This window comes from Vipera berus, assembly GCF_964194415.1.
Source record: "Vipera berus genome assembly, chromosome: 7".
NCBI classification, from domain to species: Eukaryota; Metazoa; Chordata; class Lepidosauria; order Squamata; family Viperidae; genus Vipera; species Vipera berus.
The window spans coordinates 53,955,166-53,980,139 of NC_138209.1; the positions used below are offsets into that span (position 1 = coordinate 53,955,166).

At 41.7% G+C, this 24,974-nt stretch overlaps 1 protein-coding gene across 5 annotated transcripts in view; it reads left to right on the forward strand.

Moving 5' to 3' along the window:
- Positions 1–10,806, forward strand: part of HPF1 (histone PARylation factor 1) — a 36,762-nt gene extending 25,956 nt beyond the window's left edge. For 4 of the 5 annotated variants that reach the window (XM_081332673.1, XM_081332675.1, XM_081332672.1 and 1 more), the window contains 4 exons: positions 3,149–3,299; positions 5,781–5,868; positions 9,944–10,116; positions 10,578–10,806. In XM_081332673.1, the coding sequence (XP_081188799.1) occupies positions 3,149–3,299; positions 5,781–5,868; positions 9,944–10,116; positions 10,578–10,709 (544 nt within the window). In that variant the 3' untranslated portion in view covers positions 10,710–10,806. The remainder of the gene's footprint in view (positions 1–3,148; positions 3,300–5,780; positions 5,869–9,943; positions 10,117–10,577) is intronic. The other variant, XM_081332676.1, reaches the window with a different exon arrangement.
- Positions 10,807–24,974: the final 14,168 nt, after the last annotated feature.

Sequence of the window (24,974 nt, forward strand, 5' to 3'; positions counted from 1 at the left end):
GACTTTGTCCCCAATCGTGGCGGCTCCCCCTTGAATTTCACGTCCAGCAGCGGGAATCTTTGAATGGATCAATGCCTTCGCCGTTGGCGGTATTGTTTCCCATACTGATTGCTGTCGGCAGGGAGTGGGGGCTACTGAAGTGGTAGCTGCGGGTTCAGCGGATGTCCCAGGGACTACAGGTTCTGATTCCCCCCCCCCAGTGTCTCTCCAGCTGCAGCTCCAGGTGCTGGTGCTGCCACGGGGCTCAGGTTTCTCTTCCCCTACAGAGCCGAGGGTTTTTTTCATCAGGTCAATAGCTTTCTCTAGGATCCAGTCTGAGTGTGGTGCACAACTTTCTTCCTCTCTGCTAACATGCAGGGGTTTCTTCATCTCTTGCTTGCACTCAGGTTCTTTTCCCATTTCACTTTTTTTTCCAACGCCCATTGGCCACCGAGGTTTGTGGTCACACATCTCCATCACTTCTTCTCCTGAGGAGTATGACGTTTCGGATCCCGACAACTGGCGGGATCTCGGTCGGTGTGAAGGCTCCCTTTCTACGGAGCTTTCTTCCTTCCGTGCCTCGTCGTCCGACATTGTATTTTTTGCAAAGTCCCCTGGTAAGTTTCTTCCTTCCAGGTTGACTATTAATGCAGATCCTGTCTAGTGTCAGGACCTACTTCAAGCCCACATCTTAAGAAAGCAGAACTCTTGGAAACAGTTTCTTCCAAGCAGGAACTTTTATTAAGAATAGGAGATACGATACGATAATTTTTATTGTCATTGTCCCATACAGAACAGCGAAATTGAAAAATCCACATCAACCCCACAAAACCCAACAAAAACAACAAAATACATATCAACATACCACCCACCCCACATATACACATTTAACCCCTAGAAAGACTCTAACACTCTAAAAACTAAATACAGTAGTTCTCTCAGAAACTGCATTCTGCTGCATTCAAAGCCAAAACCTCTTTTGGATAAAAACTATTTCTCAAGTGGCTGGTCCTGGTCTTTATGATCCTATACCTCCTTCTAGAAGGCAGAAGCTGAAAGAGATCATTTCCGGGGTGCGTGCAATCCTGCACAATCTCCACAGCTTTCTTATAACACCTGGAGGTATAGATTTGATCTAAAGTAGGAAGAGTACACCCAATTATTCTCTCCGCAGTCTTTACGACCCTGGACAGCATTGTTTTTTCCCTGACTGTACAACTCCCAAACCACACACACAGACCATAGGTTAACACGCTCTCTATGGTACAGTGGTAGAATGCCAACAACAGGTCCTTTGAGAGATTGTGCTTTCTGAGAATTCTCAAGAAGTATAACCTCTGCTGTGCTCTCTTCATCACAACTTTGGTGTTTGCTCCCCATGTCAGATCATGTCTTAACTCCATTCCCAGAAATCGAAACACCGAGACCTGTTCCACACAGTTCCCTTCAATAATAAGTGGATGAATGTTCGATTTGCATTTCCTAAAGTCCACAATAATCTCTTTTGTTTTTTTAAATTGAGGAATAAATTATTTTCCCTACACCACTCTGTCAGCAACTCAACCTCCTTCCTATAAGCTGACTCCCCTTCCCCAGCAGTAATCAGTCCAACCACCAGATAGCAGGCATAATAGACAGGATCTGAGGGATTCCCTTACAGATTGATATTTTAAAGTGTCCCTAAGCACACCCCACCCCACAGTTCATCAGGGCAGTTCAGACCAGCCAATCCCCAGGTGTTAAATACATTGTGGGAAAGGGAAGATAACATCAATCCGGTTCCATTTGCAGCACGATCATTCCTCAGCTCTTCACACCTCCTTTTGAGGACGGAGAAATAAGCTAGATCCCAGAGGTTTGTATCTCTCCCCCCCCTTTTTTCCCCCTAGCTGCCTGGTAAGGGAGAAGAAGTTCAGAGAGATGCATAGTATAAGAGGCAATTTGTTACATTGTAATGGATAGCAGACAGGAAGGTGAATAAACAAAGTGGTTAATAGAGGAAGTGAAAGCAATAAAATCCGCATGCATATCCCCTCTCCCCCTTGGTGGTATGGCAGAATCCAGGGAATGGTGGATTTGGTTTTAGATCAGAGGAGATAGTTAGAAATGAAATGTAAATGGATTCTGACAACTTGGCTCAGAATTTAATGGTGGAATATTGCTTAGTTTGGTTCTCAAAATTTATTTTTCAAATAGCTCAGTAGAATAGTTTAGATACGTTATTTGCTGCTATATACTAATTTGAGAATATTTTGGACAGACGTGTAATATTTGTAATCTGCAAAATATTTTCTACAAAATATGATTGGATTCTGCTTTTCTGTTGCATTTCTATGGATTGCATTATAAGAAACTTTCACATAGTTTATATTCAGGTTTGTGTTGGAATATTGGAGGATGTATATATAACTTTCCATATTTAATAATTCTTTCTGAACATAATGATGTGAAAAATGATTTTAGTATCAGTTTTTCAGTTATTTGTTCCAAAATATATTCAGCCACATTTTTTAACAGTTTACTGAAAAATATGTATAACAGAGCTTTTTTAATATTGTTATTGGCTTTTGTTTGTCTCAGCTTACCATACAATGTGATTCTTAAGAGTGTATGTTTCACAGAAAATTTTTGAATCAGTCTAGTTACAGGGTTGTTTTACATATATATATCTTTTAATTACTATTTTAATATTAGCTCTCCTGGGAAAACGTAATCTTCAAAGGCATACAATTTTTAAAAAATTAAAGAGAAAGTTATTATCAAAACTTTATCTTGTTACAGTATAGAAATAGATCAACATCCTGATTCTAGGCTATTTGAAAATTAAATTAGCTGATGTAAATCTAATAATCTTTATAAATTGATATGGATATGAAAGGATGAACACTATCTGGTGCCTGTTTGTTTAGAAACAGCTATTAGTCATTGGTAAAATTCTTTTCATATAATTACGTGAAAAATGTTTCCATCTCTTTATAACTTTTTCATAGTACTTTGATAATTTGCAAGTACTTCTGATCATTAGAAGTCTATTCTGGTACACATAGCAGCAACCTTTGGGATTTCTATTAATTGTACTGTTTTGAAGTATGCTTCTGTTAGCTAATAAAAGGCATGTTTGAGTCTTCTCAAGATAAAGAACTGTAGGATTTGTGTTCTTTTGTTTCAGGTTATTTTTGTCTAAAAAACTTAAAGACCTGACTAATAAAAAGAGAAGTGGCTTATTAAGAGACACAGATGAAAAATTAACTAAAATAGCAAAACAATTGGGTTACTCGCTGGAACAAAAAAGCTTGAAGGTGAAACAGCGAGATAAGAAAGTAAGATTTGATTTTTCCAAACTCAGTAAACTCTAATACAACATTTATCTTTTTCCTGGTTTGTGCTAAAATATGTTTACTCCTAAGTCTCTTACCAAATCAGAGAATCACAGTTACCGTATTTTCCGGCGTATAAGACGACTGGGCGTATAAGATGACCCCCTACATTTCCTGTTAAATTATAGGTTTTGGGCTATACTCGCCGTATAAGACTACCCCTCTTCCAACGCACACCAAATAAAAATTAAAAAACATGAGATTTGATTTTAATATGGTAATTTTAATTCAAATGCTTATGACATGCAGGTGCTTAGTAGGAAAACTGTCACTTATAAACATAAGGCTGTTTGTCATCAAACATGTAAACATAAAACAGTGCAAGTGGATTAAACTAGAAGAAGAAGAAGAAGAAGAAGAAGAAGAAGAAGAAGAAGAAGAAGAAGAAGAAGAAGAAGAAGAAGAAGAAGAAGAAGAAGAAGAAGTAGTTGTTGTTGTTGTTGGAGGGGACCTTGGAGGTCATCTAGTCCAACCCCCTGCTAAGGCAGGAAACCCTATACCATTTCAGACAAATGGCTGTCCAGTCTCTTCTTAAAAGCTTCCAGTGTTGGAGCATTCACCACTTCTGGAGGCAGGTTGCTCCACTGGTTAATTGTTCTAACTGTCAGGAAATTTCTCCTTAGTTCTAGGTTGCTTCTCTCCTTGATTAGTTTCCATCCATTACTTCTTGTCCTGCTTTCAGGTGCTTTGGAGAATAGCTTGACTCCCTCTTCTTTGTGGCAGCCCCTGATTCCAGCAACCATTCCCTATTTTCCTAATTCACTTTTTCACTTTTCCTAATTCACTCTAAAGCTTTCCCTGCGCAGAGCCTTAAGTAACACAAGCTGCCTGCAATTAGTGCAGGTTCGCATCCCACCAGGCTCAAGGTTGACTCAGCTTTCCATCCTTCCAAGGTAGGTAAAATGAGGACCCAGATTGTTGGGGGCAATAAGCTGACTTTGTAATAATGCTGCTTGGGGGGGGGGGGGGTGAAAGCCCTAATAAACAGGCATATACACAGAATGAAGGCTATTGCTAAGCACATTGATTTGTGCTTTAAATTGTAAGCCACCCTGAGTCTTCAGAGAAGGGCAGGATATAAATGGGATTTTAAAAAAAAAGACCAAATGGGAGATCCGCTCCAGGTTTTCCAGCCAGCCCGCCCAGTTCCTGAGTCAAATGTGTCCTTAGAGCTAAGCCGCTGCTCTGGCTGCTGCCTTCCCCACCTGCCTTTCAAGTTGGGATAGACTACAGCTGCTCTTCAACTTTAGAAGAAAAGACGCCCAGACCCCAGCCTGTAAAAAATCACAGACTGCAGCTTCTTCTCCAATTGGTCCCGCTTTCCCTGCGCAGAGTAAATGGGAGATCTGCTCCAGGTTTTCCAGCCAGCCCTGTCCCTAAATTTTCAGCACCCAGCGTATAAGACGACCCCTGACTTTTGAGAAGATTTTCATGGGTTAAAAAGTAGTCTTATACGCCGGAAACTACGGTAATTCTTGGGGTCAGCACAGTAAAAGGAAATGGAAACAAGCATGTTTTAAACATTACAGATAACTTTAAGGCATATTCTATCAGAGATGGGGTGAAAAACTTCAGTTCTCAGTTCCCATCCAGTCTTAAAAATGTAAAATATATGTATGGTTTAAGAATGGAATTAATCAAAAAAATACTTATGTTTATTGGACTCCAGATAATATTTAGAACCGGTTGGATATCAGATTTTCTGGGCTGACATTGTAACAAATTTAAGGATTCTTTATGATTTGGTGTTTTACATTGGTTTCAAACTATAGCATATGTTAATACAATTTGGAGGGGGAAATGTAACCAACATATAAATTTATATTATCTTTCCATGATACGGAATTAGGGATTTTTTGTTTATTTTATCTTAATCACTATTGTGTATAAAGATTTTTATATTGTATAGTTATTACGTTATTACAAGTAGTCCTTGTTTAATGACTGTTCGTAGTTACGAAGATGATGATAAAATAACTTTGCAACTAGCTCCTGCATTTATGACCTTTGCAGGTCTGTAAAGCAAAGGAAAGCTGAAGTAAAATCATACGCACAATTTATTATTTATTTTTTCTTAAATTTATGTGTCACTCATCTCATCTGAGACAACTCTAGGCAGCATAGCTCACAAACATTAGTACTAGTACTCATTAAAAGCTTAGCAAGCACTTTGCTTAATGACCAAGTTTCTGGTTCCAGTTGTGGTTGATAAATGAGGATTGCCTGTAGGATAGTTGTTTGTTTGCAATAATTAATTTACCTAGGAGTCTTTTCTTATCTTTCAAATTAGCAGGATATCTTTATTTATTTAAATGTGCACTTAACATTAATCAATTAAACAACAAAAGCAAAACATAGACTAGTGTATTTGCACACAATATATAAGGTTTCTAAAGTACTTAGGTTTCGTTTTTTTCAAAACAGGTAGTAACAAAGACATTCCATGGAGGTGGTTTAGTTGTTCCTGTAGATAAGAATAATGTTGGATATAGAGAGCTTCCTGAAACAAATGGTAGGTATTCTATAGCTTTTTCAAACTATAAAATTAGTAAAACTTCAATTGAGCCATTGTTAATGGTGTGCATTTAGGCATCTCTATAACTAAATGCCTTTAAAGAGAAGTAATGAAAATATCCCCTTCATGGATTACTGCCTTGTCGTGGCGAAGGGGCTTGCGTAATTCAATGAAGCTATGAGCTATGCCGTGCAGGGCCACCCAAGACGGAAAGGTCATAGCAGAGAGTTCTGACAAAACGTGATCCACTGGAGAAGGAAATGGCAACCCACTCCAGTATCTTTGCCATGAAAACCCTATGGACAGTACCAAAAGGCAAAACGATATGACGCTGGAAGATGAACCCCTCAGGTCGGAAGGCGTCCAATATGCTACTGGAGAAGAGCAGAGGGCTAGTACTAGTAGCGCCAGAAAGAATGAAGCAACTGGGCCAAAGCCGAAAGGACGCTCAGCTGTGGATGTGTCTGGTGGTGAAAGGAAAGTCCAATGCTGTAAAGTTTTTTTCTCCATAGGAACCTGGAATGTAAGATCCATGACTCAAGGAAAGCTGGACGTGGTCTAACAAGAGATGACAAGACTGAACATTGACATCTTAGGAATCAGTGAACTAAAATGGACAGGAATGGGTGAATTTAATTCAGATGACCATCAGGTATACTACTGCAGGCAAGAATCCCTCAGAATAAAATGGAGTAGCCTTCATAGTCAATAAAAAAATAGGAAAAGCAATACTGGGATACAATCCTCAAAATGACAGAATGATCTCAGATCGAATCCAAGGCAAACCATTCAATATCACAGTAGTCCAAGTCTATGCCCCAACCACCAGTGCTGAAGAGGATGAAATTGACCAGTTCTATGAAGCCCTACAGCACCTTATAGAACTAACACCAAAAAATGATGTCCTTATCATCATGGGGGATTGGAATGCTAAAGTAGGAAGCCAAAAGATAAGTGGAATAACAGGCAAGTTTGGCCTTGGAGTACAAAATGAAGCAGGGCACAGGCTGATAGAATTTTGTCAAGAGAATACGATGGTCATAGCAAACACTCTTTTCCAACAACCCAAGAGACGGCTCTACACATGGACATCACCAGACGGTCAACACAGAAATCAGATTGACTATATGCTCTGCAGCCAAAGATGGAGAACCTCTATACAGTCAGTAAAAACAAGACCAGGAGCTGACTGTGGCTCAGACCATGAGCTTCTCATTGCAAAGTTTAGGCTTAAACTGAAGAAAGTAGGGAAAAGCACTAGGCCAGTCAGGTATGAATTAAATCATATCCCTGTTGATTATACAGTAGAGGTGACAAATAGATTTAAGGAATTAGATCTGATAGACAGAGTGTCTGAAGAACTATGGACAGAGGTTCGCAACATTGTACAACAGGTAGCAACTAAAACCATCCCAAAGAAAAAGAAATGCAAGAAAGCAAAATGGCTGTCTGAGGAAGCTTTGCAAATAGCTGAGGAAAGGAGGGAAGCGAAAGGCAAGGGAGAAAAAGAAAGATACGCCCAATTGAATGCTGAATTCCAGAGAATAGCTAGAAGGGATAAGAATGCGTTCTTAAATGAACAGTGCAAAGAAATAGAAGAAAACAATAGAATAGGGAGGACCAGAGATCTTTTCAAGAAAATTGGAGAGATGAAGGGAACGTTTAATGCAAAAATGGGCATGATAAAGGACCAAAATGGCAGGGACCTAACAGAGGCAGAAGAGATTAAGAAGAGATGGCAAAATTACACAGAAGAACTATACAAGAGAATGAGCTTAACGTCCCTGATAATCACAATGAGGTGGTCACTGACCTCGAGCCAGACATCCTAGAATGTGAAGTGAAGTGGGCCTTAGAAAAACTGAGCAACAACAAAGCTAGTGGAGGTGACAGTATTCCAGCTGAGCTATTCAAAATCTTAAAAGATGATGCAGTAAAAGTGCTACACTCAATTTGCCAGCAAATTTGGAAAACTCAACAGTGGCCACAGGATTGGAAAAGATCAGTTTACATTCCAATTCCAAAGAAAGGCAGTGCCAAAGAATGTTCAAACTATCGCACCATTGCACTCATTTCACATGCTAGTAAAGTTATGCTTAAAATCCTACAAGCTAGACTTCAGCAGTATATGGATCGAGAACTACCAGAAGTGCAGGCAGGATTTCGAAGAGGCAGAGGAACTAGAGATCCAATTGCCAACATATGCTGGATCATGGAGAAAGCTAGAGAGTTCCAGAAAAACATCTACTTTTGCTTCATTGACTATGCTAAAGCCTTTGATTGTGTGGATCATAACAAACTGTGGCAAGTTCTTAAAGAGATGGGAGTACCAGACCATCTTATTTGTCTCTTGAGAAACCTATATGCGGGCCAAGAAGCAACAGTGAGAACTGGACACGGAACCACTGATTGGTTCAAAATTGGGAAAGGAGTCCGGCAAGGCTGTGTACTGTCGCCTTGCCTATTTAACTTATATGCAGAGCACATCATGCAGGCAGGGCTAGATGAATCAAAAGTTGGAATTAAGATTGCCGGAAGAAATATCAACAACCTAAGATATGCAGATGATACCACTCTAATGGCAGAAAGTGAAGAGGAACTAAAGAGCCTCGTGTTACGTGTGAAGAAGGAGAGTGCAAAACTTGGGTTGAAACTTAACATTAAGAAAACCAAGATCATGGCATCTGGCCCTCTCAATTCCTGGCAAATAGATGGGGAAGAAATGGAGGTAGTGACAGATTTTATTTTCCTGGGCTCCAAGATCACTGCAGATGGGGACTGTAGCCAAGAAATTAAAAGACGCTTGCTCCTGGGGAGGAAAGCCATGGCAAATCTAGACAGCACACTAAAAAGCAGAGACATCACCCTGTCAACAAAAGTGCGTATAGTCAAGGCTATGGTCTTCCCAGTTGCAATGTATGGCAGTGAAAGCTGGACCATAAGAAAGGCTGAGCGCCAAAGAATTGAGGCCTTTGAACTATGGTGCTGGAGAAGACTCCTGCGAGTCCCTTGGACTGCAAGGCGATCAAACCGGTCAGTCCTAGAGGAGATCAACCCTGACTGCTCTTTAGAAGGCCAGATCCTGAAGCTAAAACTCAAATACTTTGGCCACCTAATGAGAAGGAAGGACTCACTGGAGAAGAGCCTAATGCTGGGAAAGATTGAGGTTAAGAGAAGAAGGGGACGACAGAGAATGAGGTGGCTGGATGGAGTCACTGAAGCAGTAGGCGTGAGCTTAAATGGACTCCAGAAGATGGTAGAGGACAGGAAGGCCTGGAGGAACGTTGTCCATAGGGTCGCGATGGGTCGGATACGACTTCGCAGCTAACAACAACAACAAATGAAAATATCTGAATGAACAGGAATAAAATTTTTTTAAAAAGCATAAGTTAGTAATTGGATTTTTCCTCATGTTTTTATCTAATGTCATTTATACAAACAGAATTCCATAGTACAAATAATTGTATTTAGACAGGATGTTCTTACATTGAGCCTATCATTAAAAGCATTGTAGTAGTCTTTGCTATAGCAGCAACTGAATGTCCTGAAATTCATTAGGCCAGATTTAGATTGGTTGCATTTAATTCCATTTAAAATTGCTGGAACCATTGTTATGATTTAAGTCTCATTGGTTTTAGTGGGAGTTTAGGTTATAAGTCTGCACTTATTTTGTAAGACAGGTGATGGAAAATAATTCTAATTAACCTCCATTTTATATTGATATTGACCAGAATATGATACTATCAAAATTATGGAAGATTTGTCGTATAGATTAGCATATATTATGCAATTAATGTGGTTTTCTTTTAAAATACACACATTGCCTGTAAAGAGAATATATAGAGAATGTGCAGTGCTTATTTGATTTGGAAGGGGGCTTCCGAATGTAAAACAGTGTGAAGCACAAACTGTCCAATCCTAGAAATAGATTGCAGCTGCTTTAATGAATTGTAGGCAGCTGCAATTTGTGCTCCTGTGCATCCAAAGGCATCTCTCCAAAATCCAATTTAAAAAATTGTGTAATCCTAGACTATATTGTAATATAGTTCTCATGGAATCTTTTTCTTCATAGCAAATCTCAAAAGAATTTGTAAAATGGTTGCAGATGCTCCTAATGATGACCAGAGATTGAAAGCCTTTGCTCCTATTCAGGAAATGTTAACTTTTGTTCAGTTTGCTAATGATGAATGTGACTATGGAATGGGATATGAACTGGGCATAGACCTCTTCTGCTATGGGTCACATGTAAGTTCATGTTTTTCTCTGTAGTAATTGTTTGATACCTGAATCATTGTCTCTATATATATGGCTCTGAAACAAATAACTCCAAAGGTTCAGCAGCCCCAAAGGTGCTTTTTCAAAAGGCATCTGGACATTGTTTTTCCTTGAACACATTTCTCTTGTCATCCAAGAATCTTCTTCAGTTCAGTCAGAACTTAAGAAGCTTCTTGGATGAGAAGCAAAATGTCTTCAAGGAAAAACAAAGTCCAGTTGTCTTTTGAAAAAGCACATTTGGGACAGCCATGACCTGGATGACTGAAAATCTCTATAGACAAAGGTTCATTAGAGAATAGCTATCTATAATTATTTCAATGCTTAAGAAATTGAGAAAAAAGATGGAAATGAAAACTATAGCATTTTATGTTGCTCTGAAATGCATTATCAATTTCAGTAAAACCATTACCATTGTCTTAATTTTTTTGCAGTATTTTCACAAGATTATCAGCCAGTTGTTGCCTCTTGCATATAGCCTGCTGAAAAGAAATCTGTTTGCAGAGATAATTGAAGCTCACTTAGCTAATAGAAGAAAAGAGAAGGTAGATCTACTTGCAGCATGATAAACACTAAAATACTGTAAAATACTATTGTTATTTATGAATTTTTTTAAAAAAATCTACTAATGTGTACTGGGTGATAAATAAACATTTTTTTCTAAGAAACCTTTTAGTTTCTAGTATAACATTTAGTGAAGATTCATAAAATAATTATTTTAAGCTGTTCTTGCACCATCTTGTACATTCCTTAATAAGTTGCTTTATGAAGACAAACTTTTTCAAAAGTTTCCAATGTCTAAGGGGTTGCCATAAAGAAGAGGGAGTCAATCTATTCTCCAAAGAACCTGAAGGTAGGACAAGAAGCAATGGATGGAAACTAATCAAGGAGAGAAGTAACCTACAGTTAAGGAGAAATTTCCGAACAATGATTAATCAGTGAAACAGCTCCAACACTGGAAGTTTTTAAGAAAAGATTGGACAACCATTTGTCTGAAATGATACAGGGCAGGGATGTCAAACTGGCAGCCCACGGGCCGGATGCATCATGTGCAGGCCACGCCCACCTTGGCTCTGCAAAGGCAAAAAAACATCATGATTTGTCATGTGACATATTGAATTTGACACCTGTGTATAGAGCTTCTTCCGGAGCTGTAAAGACCCACCTCAACTAGATCTCCCAAGAAAGCAGAACTTTTTTTTTATTAAAATTTTTTACAGATACATTATAAACATAAGACCCACCCCTCCCACACCCCCACCCAATTTCCCCTCCCTCCCCCCCCCCCGACTTCCCAGAGCGTAATACAGGGTATTAACCCTAACAATCTTAAACTATAATATGCTAACTAACTATGATAACACTTTAAATCCTATCACACTTTAACTCTCCTTAAAAGTAACTAAATAATAATAAATCTTATAAATCTAATACTTATTCAAATGCTAAATGAAACTTTTTGGTCCCATATTTATTCTGAATGTAATCAATCCATCTTCTCCATTCCAAGATATATCTTTGTTGCGAATGGTCTTTCAAATATGCTGAAATTTTTGCCATTTCTGCCATGTTTGAAACTTAAAGTCCATTCTTCTATAGTGTTGTGATTCAGTGTCAGCCTGTGGGTTCGGCAGTTGGGTCAGATGATTCAGGGGAGGAGCAGGAGGAGGGGTTTGGAGAGCCTGCAGAGGACAGTTCTGAGGCAGGCCCCTCCCATCTGGTTACTACTCAGACCCAGCTGTGTGAGCCTGACAGGTTGGATGAAGATGACCCACAGATGGCCTTGTTCAAGGACGCCGAAAGCAGGAGGCAGTCAAGCAGGAGTAAACAGAGGAAGGCAATGGGGCACCTCAAAAGGAGGCAAAGACAAGCCACGCCTTGAAACTGTTTAAAAGGGGAATGTGTGGGAGGGCTGGTTGCTGAAGGCAACCATTTGAATAGCTTCTGTTTTAGTGGTTCGTATTTTGTTTTGCTCAGTTTGCTCTGTTTTGGATCTGTTTTGTGTAAATAAATTTGGTGGGCTTACTTCAGCCTTTTGCCTTTTGTAAAGGGGTTGTCCCTGCCTTTTCTGCAGGGCCAGTAGTAGGCTGTAACAGAACAGTTTGTCTTCAGCCTCCCACCCCTTATTATTATGGAGCAGCTACGTGCTGAGAATGCCCAGCTCACCCAGCAACTCGCTTTGTTGGCAGCTCAGGTGGCTCAACTGCAAGCTCAGGTCCATGCTGCACCCCCACCATTACCACCACCCAGGAGAAAATGCCAAGTTGCGATGCCGGATAAATTTAATGGCACTCCAGAACTGTTTCCTGCTTTCCTGGGACAATGCCAGCTCTTTATCAGCGTGAGAGCAGCTGATTTCCCCACTGACCAGGATAAGGTGGGGTTTGTGTTAAGCCTTCTTTCGGGTGATGCAGCTCGTTGGGGCACGCCTCTGCTGGCTCAACCTAGTCCATTGTTGGACAACTTTGTGGGGTTTTGTGACCATATACGTCTGATGTATGAGGACCCTATAAAGACGCAGACCGCTACTCGACGCCTGAAAGCTCTGAGGCAGGGTCAACAGGGCTATATCAGCGATTTTCGGCTGCTTAGCCAGGATTCCGCCTGGAATGAGGCCGTGCTTGTGGATGTTTTCCAGGATGGATTGTCGGAGGAGATGTTGGATGAGCTGGCCCGTGTGGATATTCCCTCAGACCTCAATGGGCTGATCCATCTCTGCCGGTGGATCGACGCTCGGTTGCAACAGCGAAGGAGTCGCCGTGCCACCACAAAGCCCTGCAACCCCTGTTGTGCGTGAGACCCCTGTTCAAAGGGAGGAGCCAATGGAGCTGGGTGCCGCCAGGTCTCGTCTCTCGGTGACTGAAATGAACAGATGACTATCGGGGGGCTTGTGTTTTTACTGTGGGGACCCTGGGCATTTGGCTGCTTTTTGCCCAAAGAAGCAACAACGGGAATCAGTGACCGAGTCTGCCCCGAGAAAGTCCCCTACTTTTCTGTCGGGAAACACCCCGAGCCTGATCTAGACAGGGTGATAGATCGGGCGTCCCACAACAACACTGAGCGACGTCTTTCCAATGCTGCCTGTGGACCTCCACGGCATCTGATATTGGAGGCACGTCTGATCCTTCCTGGCAAGCCAAAGGGGATTCCAGTCCATGCCTTAATTGACTCTGGGGCCACCACAAATTTTATGGACTCAGCATTTGTGGCCAAATGGGCTGTTCCCCAGTGCCTGGTGGAATTGCTCATGTTAGGGTAGACTATCGATGGTCGAGTTCTCCTGTCTGGGCCAATTAAGGCCGCCACGCAACCATTATGTATAGCCATGAGTTCCCATGTGGAGGCCATCCAGTTCTATATCACCTCAGATCTGCATTTCCCCGGGGTCTTGGGACTGGCGTGGCTCCGGGCGCATGACCCACAGATCTATTGGTCACAGAACTTGGTCACCTTCCCAAGGTTGCAGTGCGTGGACCACACCCGCCATATCTGTGCCGGTCACGTGGAGGGTTCCCCAGGGGTTCCCTTGCCTCCCGAACTGTCTGCTGATGTGTTCAGCGAGACAGAGGCGGATCAATTACCCCCACACAGACCCTATGACTGCCCCATTGATTTAGTCCCTGATGCGCCTCTCCCAGTGGGGCGTTTGTACTCCATGTCGGACCCTGCGTTGGCTGCATTGCGGGACTTTCTGGATAAGAATTTGGCTCGAGGTTTCATCCGGCCCTTCGTCCTGGCCAGTGTCTGCACCCGTGCTCTTCGTCAAAAAGAATCCGGTGAATTGCGGCTTTGCTGTGATTATAGGAAACTCAACGCCATCATGGTGTGCAATCGTTACCCGCTGTCCCTCATCCCTGAACTCTTGGACCGACTCCGGGAGGCTAAGATCTTCATGAAACTGGACCTGCGTGGGACTTACAATCTTGTCAGGGTTCGGCCGGGTGATGAGTGAAAGACGGCGTTTTGTACTCATTACGGACATTTTGAGTACACGGTGATGCCGTTTGGCCTGACCAACGCCCCCGCTGTGTTTCTGCATTTAATGAATGATATTTTCTGGGATTTGTTAGATCAGTTTGTCGTGATCTACTTGGACAACATCCTGATCTACTCCCCATCGCGAGAGGTGCACCATCAAAATCTCCATCAGGTCCTGCAGCGACTCCGAGAACATCGGCTGTTTGCCAAATTGGAGAAGTGCCAGTTCTACTGGGTGATCATCGATTTCCTGGGTCACCGCATTTCTCCTGAGGGCATCGCCATGGAGCCGAGTAAGGTTGAGTCTTTGCAGAGTTGGCAACCCCCACTGTTCTGTACCAGCCTGCTACCGGCCCTGCAGAAAAGGCAGGGACAACCCCTTTTACAAGAAGGCAAGAGGCTGGAACTAAGCCTACCAAATTTATGGATAGAAAAGCAAACAAGACACGAACCATGAAACAGGAGCTATTCAAGCGGTTGCCTTCAGCAAACCAGCCCTCCCACGCATTCCCCTTTTATACAGTTCAGGGCGTGGCTTGTCTCTGCCTCCTTCCGAGGTGCCCCATTGCCTTCCTCTGTTTACTCCTGATTGACTGCCTCCTACGTCGGGCGTCCTTGAACAAGGCCAGCTGTGCGTCATCTTCATCCACGCTGTCAGGCTCACACAGCTGGGTCTCCGTCGTGACCAGGTGGGAGGGGCCTGGCTGAGTGCTCTCATTAGCAAGCTCTCCAACCCCCTCAGCAAGCTCTTCAACACCCCCCTCCTCCTCTGAGTCATCCGACCCAACTGCCGAACCCACAGGCTGACCCTGAATCACAACACACACGTTGTGTGAAGGATGTTTAGCGACTTCTTGGGTTCGCCAACTATTATCGAGCTTTCATCCCTGGATTTGCTGCCTTGACAGTCCCCCTCACCCGGCTCCTGCAGAAGAAGACTCGGTTTCAGTGGAACGCTCCACATCAACGGGCTTTCCAGACTTTGAAGGAAGCCTTCACGAAGGAGCCCATCTTGAAGCATCCTGACCCACAACGGCCATTTGTCATGGAGGCGGACGCCTCCGACATTGCCATTGGGGTGTTGTTACTCAAGGCAACGACGCCCAGCTGTACCCTCTTCTCTTGCACGTACCATTCATGAGAACAACCCTTCAGAGCGCAGTTATAAAATCTGGGAGAAGGAGCTGCTGGCCATCAAAGTGGCGTTCGAGGCCTGGAGGCATCATCTGGAGGGAACGCGGCATCAAATCGATGTCCGGACGGACCATAAGAATTTGGATAGTCTGCAGACCACTCGGAATTTGAACCAACGCCAGATCCGGTGGTCTCTTTTCTTTGCGAGGTTCAACTTCCGAGTTAAGTACATACCTAGCGGCCACAATCAAAGAGCAGATGCTCTGTCCAGGAAGCCCGAATATTCCCGAGTGGAAGATAAGCTTCTGCCCAGGACAGTGCTTCCCATTGAGTCTTTTCCTGCGGTGCGGGAGCCGATAGATATACGGGCTCGGATCTGGGAGGCACAGCAGAAGGAGGTGTGGGTGGCTCAGCAGAAGGAGGAGGTGGGGGCAGATTCTCCTTGGACGGTCATGGATGGACTCTTGTATTATCGTGACCGGCTCTACGTTCTGGGAGGGCCACTCAGGGGACTCATCCTCAGCCAGTGTCACGATAACCCGGCGGCGGGGCATTTTGGCCTGTTCAAGACCCTGAACCTGGTCTCCCGTACCTTCTGGTGGCCCTGACTCCGACACAACGTCCAGACCTATGTCACTTCCTGTATCCCATGCAGCAGGCCAAGTCAGTGACAGGGGCCCCGCCTGGATTACTGCAGCCCTTGCCGACACCCAAAAGACCCTGGGGTGCTGTGTCCATGGACTTTCTGACAGATTTACCCCCATCTTCTGGTTTTACGACAGCGTATGACGTCGTGCACATGCTGACCAAGATTGTGCATTTCATGCGCACATGCGCCTCCCCAAACCTCCCCAAACGTCGGCAGGTCTCCGGACCTCCGCGCCCTGCCTGCCTGCTTCTTTCCGCTGCGGAAAGAAGCAGGCAGGCAGGACGCGGAGGTCCGGAGACCTGCCGACGTTTGGGGAGGTTTGGGCACCTCCCCAAACCTCCCCAAACTTCGGCAGGTCTCCGGACGGTGGCGGCTTGGGAGAGGTGCGCGCGATCCTGGAAGCACCGAAGCCTCGGCCGCGCGTAAGTCCTCGGTAAGCTCCGGGCGGTCACTTGCTTCGCGTCTCCTGAGGGAAGGGGGGGCGACTGGAGCGGGCGTGTTTCCTCGCCTGCTGGGTGCCGCGATTTGCCCGGGGAACGCGCGGGCCCCGAATGGCAGCGTGGAGCGAGGAAGCGGACAGCCAGGGCTTCCCCGAGAGCCGCGGCCACACAGGGTATTCCTGTGTATTCAGGCTTGCAAAATGGCGGATCGAGCCTCTGCTGGCGGCAGAGGCTTGCAGAGCGCGGATCCAGCCTCCGCCAGCGGCGGAGGCTTGCAGAACGGCGGATCGGCTTATACTCGAGTCAATAACTTTTTCCAGTTTTGGGGGGTGAAATTGGGGGTCTCGGCTTATACTCGAGTCGGCTTATACTCAAGTATATACGGTACTTGTATGCTTTGGGCCATTGGTCTGTTGCATCACCCATCCTCTGCGGAGCTTCAGTTGGCGGACAGATGGTCATACGTTTTCCTGCAAAATGTCCTGATAAACTCTGGAATTCATTTTCCCATCAATGACAACAATCCGTCCAGGCCCTGAGGCAGCAAAGCAGCCCCAAACCATGATGCTCCCTCCGCCATGTTTTACAGTGGGGATGAGGTTTTGATGTTGGTGTGCTGTGCCTTTTTTTCTCCACACATAGTGTTGTGTGTTTTCCCCAAACAACTCAATTTTGGTTTCATCTGTCCACAGTATATTTTGCCAGTAGTGCTGTGGAACATCCAGGTGCTCTTTTGCAAACTTCAAACATGGACAGATTAAAGACAAATACATTTGAGGGGCTTTGACATTCGCCCCCCCAATGGAAAGACAAATCCACCAGTAAAACGGAAGAGGAAGGGGAAAAGGAAAACAAAAAAGCCACATTTTTTAAAATTTTTTTATTGCTTTTATATAAACATATATTTAAACAAAAAAATACATATAAAAACAAGACATGACATAAACAATACAATCAACAACAAAAATACAAAAAGAATACTTAACTTCCATTATTCCTAATCTTTCTGATCATTTTCAGGTGACTTCCTCGAATCCCCCCTATCTGCGTTTCTTCGTTAATCCTCATTAGTTTACAGCATGTAATGTTTTGAAAGAAAATATGATGAAGATGATGTATAGGTGGTATTTAACACCGGTTAAACTTGCTAAAATATATCATATATGTGATAATAAATGCTGGAAATGTAAAGCTGTAGAATGAACCTTTTACCACATGTGGTGGACTTGCCCCATAGTAAAAGACTTCTGGGAAAAGATTTACAATGAATTAAAGAAAGTTTTGAAAAATACATTTATTAAGAAACCAGAAGCCTTCTTATTGGGTATAGTTGGAAAAGAAATTCCCAAAAAAGATGTTGCTTTCTTTCTGTATGCCACAACAGCGGCGAGAATTTTGATAGCCAAGAATTGGAAGACACAAGAAATACCAACGGTGGAAGAATGACAGATGAAAATGATGGACTATATGGAACTCGCTGAACTGACAGGGAAAATCCGTGACCAGGGAGAAGAGTCGGTGGAAGAAGATTGGAAAAATTTCAAGGATTATTTGAAGAAATATTGCTATACCAACTAGTTTGAAATGGACTTGGAGGTGTTTATAGGTTGTAGTTTTAGAATTTAATGTTTAGTATTAAGGATAATATGAAATAATGATTGTTAAATGATAAGAAATTAAATATAGGTAGATATCAAACATGATTCAAAATTATGAAATAGAAAAAAGAACCACATTAATCAGGTTTATCTGGATAACATGCATGAAATCAATTAAGCAATCTAGGGGCTCTGATGTTTCTTATAAACCCACTCATTCTGTGACTCAGGCATATCTTTCCAGGCCACTAAGTAATGATAACTTTATTGTCACTTTGAATGTACACCAATCGACATACATCAAAAAGAAATTTTGTTGCATACAGCTCTCAAAGGGTCACCACCTCCGATATATATACTCCTTGTTCGGGGTCCGTTCAAATTTCACATTGTCCATTTTAGTCTCTAGGGAGTGAACGATGGCAAACAGGACAGATGGAAATTCCAGTACTGTGTGGACCTGTGTTTACAAAAATCTAAAATATCCTTAATTTTAAAGTGTTGCTCACCCTCAACCATAATAAGCTGGGGAGCCGGGGTGGTCACAGGTCATAGTTTGGAGGTGACCTCAGGTTTCAATAGGCTATAATAGGGAAAAACAGACCAATAAACTTTAGCCCCAGGTTCTTTGATGGCTGCAATGATTGTAAGAATCTAGTGGAGAGATAAACTTTATCTCCAACGTGGAAAGGTTTAGGTTCCATTCTTTTCTTGTCAGCTTGTGCTTTATAAGCTTCCCTAGCCTCATCCAGGGCTTTCCTAACTACAGGCCAGATGTTTTGCAATTGATGGACCTACTCTTTTAGAGAAGGAATGGCAGGTTTGTTGGCTGGCAATTGAAGTATTGGAAGAACGCTGGCCATTTGCCATTTGGAAAGGAGTGAACCCAGTACTGGAATGTATTGCATTGTAGGCCACCTAAGCAAATGATAATAGATCAATCCAATTGTCTTGATTAATAAAACAATGGAGGTAGTGTTCCAGAACTGAGTTCATTCGCTCTGTCCCCCCATTCATTTGAGGATGGTGACTAGATGACAGTCCCTGAACCAAACCTAAGAGGTCCAAAAAAGCTTTCCAGAACTTAGAGGTGAATTGGACACCCCTATCAGATATTATATGTTTTGGGGCACCATGAAGGCAATAGACATGCTGTACAAACAGCTTAGCCATAGTCTTTGCTGTTGGGATCTTCTGGAATTGGATAAAATGGCCCTGTTTCGAAAACAAGTTGGTGACAACCCAAATGACAGTGTGTCCCATGCTTTCGGGCAGCTCAACAATAAAAGCCATAGAGATCTCTTTCCAGGGTGCTGAAGGGCTTGCCACTGGCTGTAGGAGGCCAGGCGTTTCTCCCTGCCTACATTTACCGTAGTGGCCAAAATTGTGGAAACCTTTTGGGAAAAGTGTACGTTTAAGGTTTGATGGCTAATAACACCACTTTTTTTTGGAGTAGTACCATAAAATTATATATCAATGGAAATATAATTTAATCCAGAATGTAGTGCAATAACTTTTATGAAGGATTTGCTATTAGAATAGCAGTTATATAGAAGAAAAGTGAAACATATAGAAAAAAATGAGATATACAAAAATTATCACCATAGAAAAAATGTCTAGGGCCTCTTCCAAAATTAAATCATCTGCATCGGCCTGTAATTTAAATATCTATTTTTTAGTTTCTAAGCCTTTAATCAATTTATCTTTTCAGATTATTCTTGTTAAAACTTCTAAAGAGAGTACAAATAATAATGCTGGTAGTGGGCAACCTTGTCTCGTACCTTTTTGTATTTGGAAACTTTTTGTTAATTCTCCATTTATAATTACTTTTGCTTCTTGTTTAGAATAAATTGCTTTGAACGTGTTTATGAATCTTTCCCCAAATTCCATATTAAGTTGGGTCAACATGAAATGCCATTTGACATTGTCAAATGCTTTCTGTACGTCAACAAAAATCAATGCCATTTGTTTTTCATTATGCAATTCATAATCTAGCGTATCTAATATAATCCTAACATTATGTCTTATTTGCCTTTTGGGCAGGAAACTGTTTTGATCATTATGGATAAATTCAACCAAGTATCTTTTTAATCTTTCTGCCATTATTGTCATAAAGATCTTATAATCCATATTTAATAAAGAGATAGGCCTATAGTTTTCAATGACAGTCAGATCGGAGTTTTCTTTAGAATTAACATAATGGTTGCTTCTTTCCATGAATTTGGGATCTTTGCTACTTTTAATACTTCATTAAATGTATCCAATAAAGTTGGGCCCAAAAGTTCTTGAAGATTTTTGTATATTTCAGATGGTAATCCATCAGGGCTGGGTATTTTATTACTTTTTTGTTTTTAATTGCTTCTATAATTTCCTGAAGTGTTATGACCTTATTTAATATATTTTGAAATTCTTCTGGGACCTTCGGCAGATCAGCATTCATGAGGTATTGTAGGATTCTTCTCTCACTAATCTTTTCATTGTCTATATAGAGGCTTTTATAGAATTTGTACATCACATTTTTTCCCTTCAGTCTGGTGTATCATCTCCCTCACTTCATTGCATAGTTTACTAACCCATCTTTTATCTTTTTGTTTTTTCAGTCTATAGGCCAACCATCTCCCAGGTTTATTTGCCTGTTCCAAAAAAATTTGTCTGATATTTTTTATTTTTTGTGCCAATTCTTCTTTTTCTATAATGTTCAATTTATATTTATTTAGATCTAGTTGTCATTTTAGATCCCTGCATTCTGAGTTTTTTGTAGTTGTGTTTCCAGTTTTTTGAATTCTTCCTCTAAACTTTTTTGGTACTGCCTTTTCATTTTCATTGTCCATGTATGCAATTGCGGTTCCTCTCATGACTGCCTTGGCTGTATCCCATAGATTTGGGGTATTAGTCTCCTCTTTCTTGTTTGTCTGGAAGAATATCTGCATTTGTACTTCCATCTTATACTTGAATTCTTTTTGATTTAAGATTGCCTTTTTTAAGGTCCACCTCCTTGTTGTCTTCTGTCCTTTCCATTTGATTATAATAGGATTGTGGTCTGCCCATGTATTGATATCTATTGTTACATCATCTACATCTGAATTTAGTTCTTTCGTTGTCCAGACCATATCAATTCTGGACCTCGATTGGTGATGCCCTGAATAATATATGAATTGCTTTATGTTTGAATTTTTCTCCCTCCAACTATCCTGGATGTTAAGTTCCTCCGCCAATTTTAAAAAAGTACCAGGTAGTATTCTTCTAGTTCCTTTCCTTGCATTCTCACTTTTATAGTCTATTTTTCTATCTACAGTTGCATTGAAATCACCAATTAAAAAATGTTCTCATTTTCAATATCACCAATAACCTCATGTAATTTCTTGTAAAATTGTCTTTGTCTCTTGTTGGGGGCATAAATTCCTACCAGGGCAACTTTTTTTTAATCAGAGAAATTTCAATTATCAATATTCTACCTTCTTTGTCCTGATAAATTTGTTTTGCTGGAATTCTTTTCTTGACATATATTACTATTCCCCCTTTTTTCTGCTGTGAGAGTGATACAAATTTAGTTCCTAACTTGGGATAGTTTAATAAGTCTTGGTGCTGATTCTTTATATGTGTTTCTTGTAAGATTATTATGTCTAAGTTTTTCTTACTAGCTTGTTCAAAATTTTATTTCTCTTAGCCGGGGAGTTTAAACTGTTTACATTTAGTGATAGTGCCGTTAGTTCTTCTGCATTACTGCCTATATTTTGATCTTGTTGCTCTCGTCGGTCTGTCTTCTTTAAATTCTTTGAGTCTTCTTTCATCGTCATTGCCATAGTTGATTTTTTCCCTTCTCTCAGTTTCCCGTTCTTTGCTTTGTGGTTCTCATGCCTTTCTGTTGTGTCTCTCTGTAATGTCCACTTCTCTTAGTTCTCTTTCTTCTAATTCATCTTCATTACCTAGATATAGCTGAAAAAACTTTTATGCTTTGTTCAGTGCTTTTTTTCTGAAAAAAAGGTGCCAGAACTCAGAGGTGCTGTCACTGGGAGCAATGCCGGTGTCTTGCTATGGCATCACCACCCATCCTTTGCACCCCCGCCCCTGCAGCTCAGAGCCACATGCCATGGGGATTCCCCTCACCACAGCCGCCATGGGGATTCCCCTCCCCGCAGTTGCCATGCTACGGCCCGTGCTGAGCCTCTACCCAGAGCTGCTCCAAACCCCAGCCCAGAGCTGTGTTCCTCGTGGCAGTGGTCCCTGGTGCCAAACAGCTGATGGCCTCTGGCACCGGCACTCATTCACTTACTGCCCTGTTGCTTCCAAATGCAGTAAGTGAGTGAGCGAGCAAGTGGCGTTTGGAAACATTTGGAACCAATGAGGCAGTAAGTGAGTGAGTAAATGAGCAAATGGCGTTTGGAAGCGACGGGGCAGTAAGTGAGTGAGTGAATGAGCAAATGGCATTTGGAAGTGACGGGGCAGTAAGTGAGCGAGTGAGCAAGAAGCCTTTGAAAGAGACGGAGTGAGTGGGGGAGAGACTGAACGAGGTGCCTTTGAAAGAGACGGAGAAGTGAGTGAGAGTGACTAGAGGCTTTTGTGAGCAAAGTGTGAGTGAGTTGGGGGGGTTTGCGAGTGAACGGTGAGAGAAAAAGGGAAAAGTGAGGGAGAAGGGAAAAAGAAAAGGCACTGACTTCTGACTTCCTCTGTTACAGGAGTAGAAGGAAGCATTAACACTGAACCTCAACTTTTTGCTTTTCTATAATATTATAAACTAGCCATTTCTATAACAATAAATGAATCTAACCAATGAAACCCAAAGTACCCCTTTTTATTCATCAAGTTTTTGACACCTTGTTAAGCACTGGTGGTGCTTGAATATTGTCATGTCCTAAAAGTGGTACAATTTCTGAAAAGGTTGAAAAGGCCTGATGTAAATGCAGCCTAAATTGTTTTTGTCATCCTATTTGCAAATATCTTACTTACCTAGTTGAGATGGTGTAGTTGGGCAACAAGGAGGGGTGCAAAGTTCGTGCCTTCACTGCAGACCACTTGCCTGTGCAACGTTTGCCGGCCGGGTCTTTTGGCACACACAGCAGCAATTTATATTGGCTTTCAAAAGCCAAATAGGCCAGGTGTAGACAACCTTGGCTCTTTTATGACTCCTGGACTTCAACTCCCAGAAGATGTTACATAACATAACATCAACTGATGTTAAACTGTCCTTCTGTTTCTTTCCTTCCCAAAAATTGTGTTAATGAATCCTATTCTGACTCCAACTGTTGTGGGTGATATATCCCCTTGCTGAGACCCCTGTGCCTGGCCTGTATAAGTGGACACTATCACTGCTGACAGCCTTTGCCAGATAGCAGAACTCATGAAATTACCTTTTTATCATCTACGAGGTCCTTTATTTGCATGCAGAGAAGATTACAGCAGACAAGATGTAGTAGATGATGAAATGGATGGTATTTCAAGGTCAAAGACAGTAATGGTCCTACCATGAGAGCAGACCACATGTAAAATGGTGCCAGGAAGTGATAGAACATTCAGGGTTAAGAAGAAGGAGGAAGTACATCACAAATGGGAGGGATTGGCTGAACAAATTAACATAAATGTTGTAGTTCCCAAACAACCACATGGTGGCAGCACAATATGCACTGCATAATACTTTATGGCTGATGTAACAGCATAAGTCCTCTCTAAGCTCTGTTGATCAGCTTGTCCTGGATTGTTTTGCCACAAAACGGAACGGTTTGCAAGTTGCAGTTGAGACAGCCCATCTCATTTTAGATATATCATATATAATTGAAGATAGTAATTAGTTGTGTGTGCACGTTCAGCAAGTGTGATGTATTTGTGCTGGCATTTCTAGGCCTCTTTCCAACCACATCCAGAAAAATTTGTAACAAACATTGGAATTCTCAAGGCCATGTTTGGTATTTCCCAGCAATCTGTTACTGGAAGGAAAAAGCAATCCCTGCTGCGTTACTGATCCCAGAGAAGCATTTGCATGTATGCAGGTATCCTTAGGGTGCCATAGTTATGGATGAGAAATACTGGTTGCAAAGTTGGCATTTCTGGATGTAATACAGATATTTTGGACTTATTTTTGTTTCTTTGCATGTCTGATATTTTTAAAAAGGCATATGCTACTAACTATGCTTATGCACATATGTAACATCTTTTGCTAGGATACATGACCACTGCTTGTCCAGAATGTGAAAAGTGAAAGATTGTGACTAAACAAAATTTTAATGTACAGATAATACCACCAGAAATTATTTTAGCCTTTTTAATAAATGTTGTTATTGATGTTAAGCTCACCATGGAAAACATCATGTATTATTATGTATATACTAGGTTAATTATTTAAAGACTGAAGTGCAACATAACCAGATTCTAAATAATCTATTTTTCAAAACACACAACAGTCCAAACAGTAAAAGTAAAGTCCAAATTAAGAATATTTGATTCTTAAGTTGTTTAAAGTGGTTTAGTTGTAATAGAGTATGTACAAAAGATAGTATTTTTTTCTAGCATCAGCTAAATTAGACATATTACATTGAGAAAAATGTTTCTCATTTCTTTCCTGTTACAGAGATGTTAACATAGGAAATAGATTATTTTGTTATCTAATTTTATCTTCCAAACGACAGAAGCAGATGAAAAATGTGAGGTGATTTCCTGTTGGCTTTTTTGAATTAGCTGTTTTAGATTCTAAAAGTTTAATTCCTAAAGAAGTAACCTTGTAAATAATTTTAATGTCCTCCTCTAGTGCAGGGTAGGCAACCTTGGCTCTTTTATGACTCAAGGACTTCAACTCCCAGAATTCCTGAGCCAGCATGGCTCAGCTTGGAAACCTCTCTCTTTCCCCTCAGCGTGGCTGGCTCAGGATTTCTGGGAGTTGAAGTCCACAAGTCGTAAAAAAGAGCCAAGATTGCCTGCCAATAGAGGGAGCTTTTTTTCTCTCCAAAAAAGGTGCCAGAACGCTGCTCTGAGAGTTCTACGAGGAACAAAAGCCCTGGCTTTGTTTATCATATCCAGCCTGTATCTTTTTTCTTGCCAAGT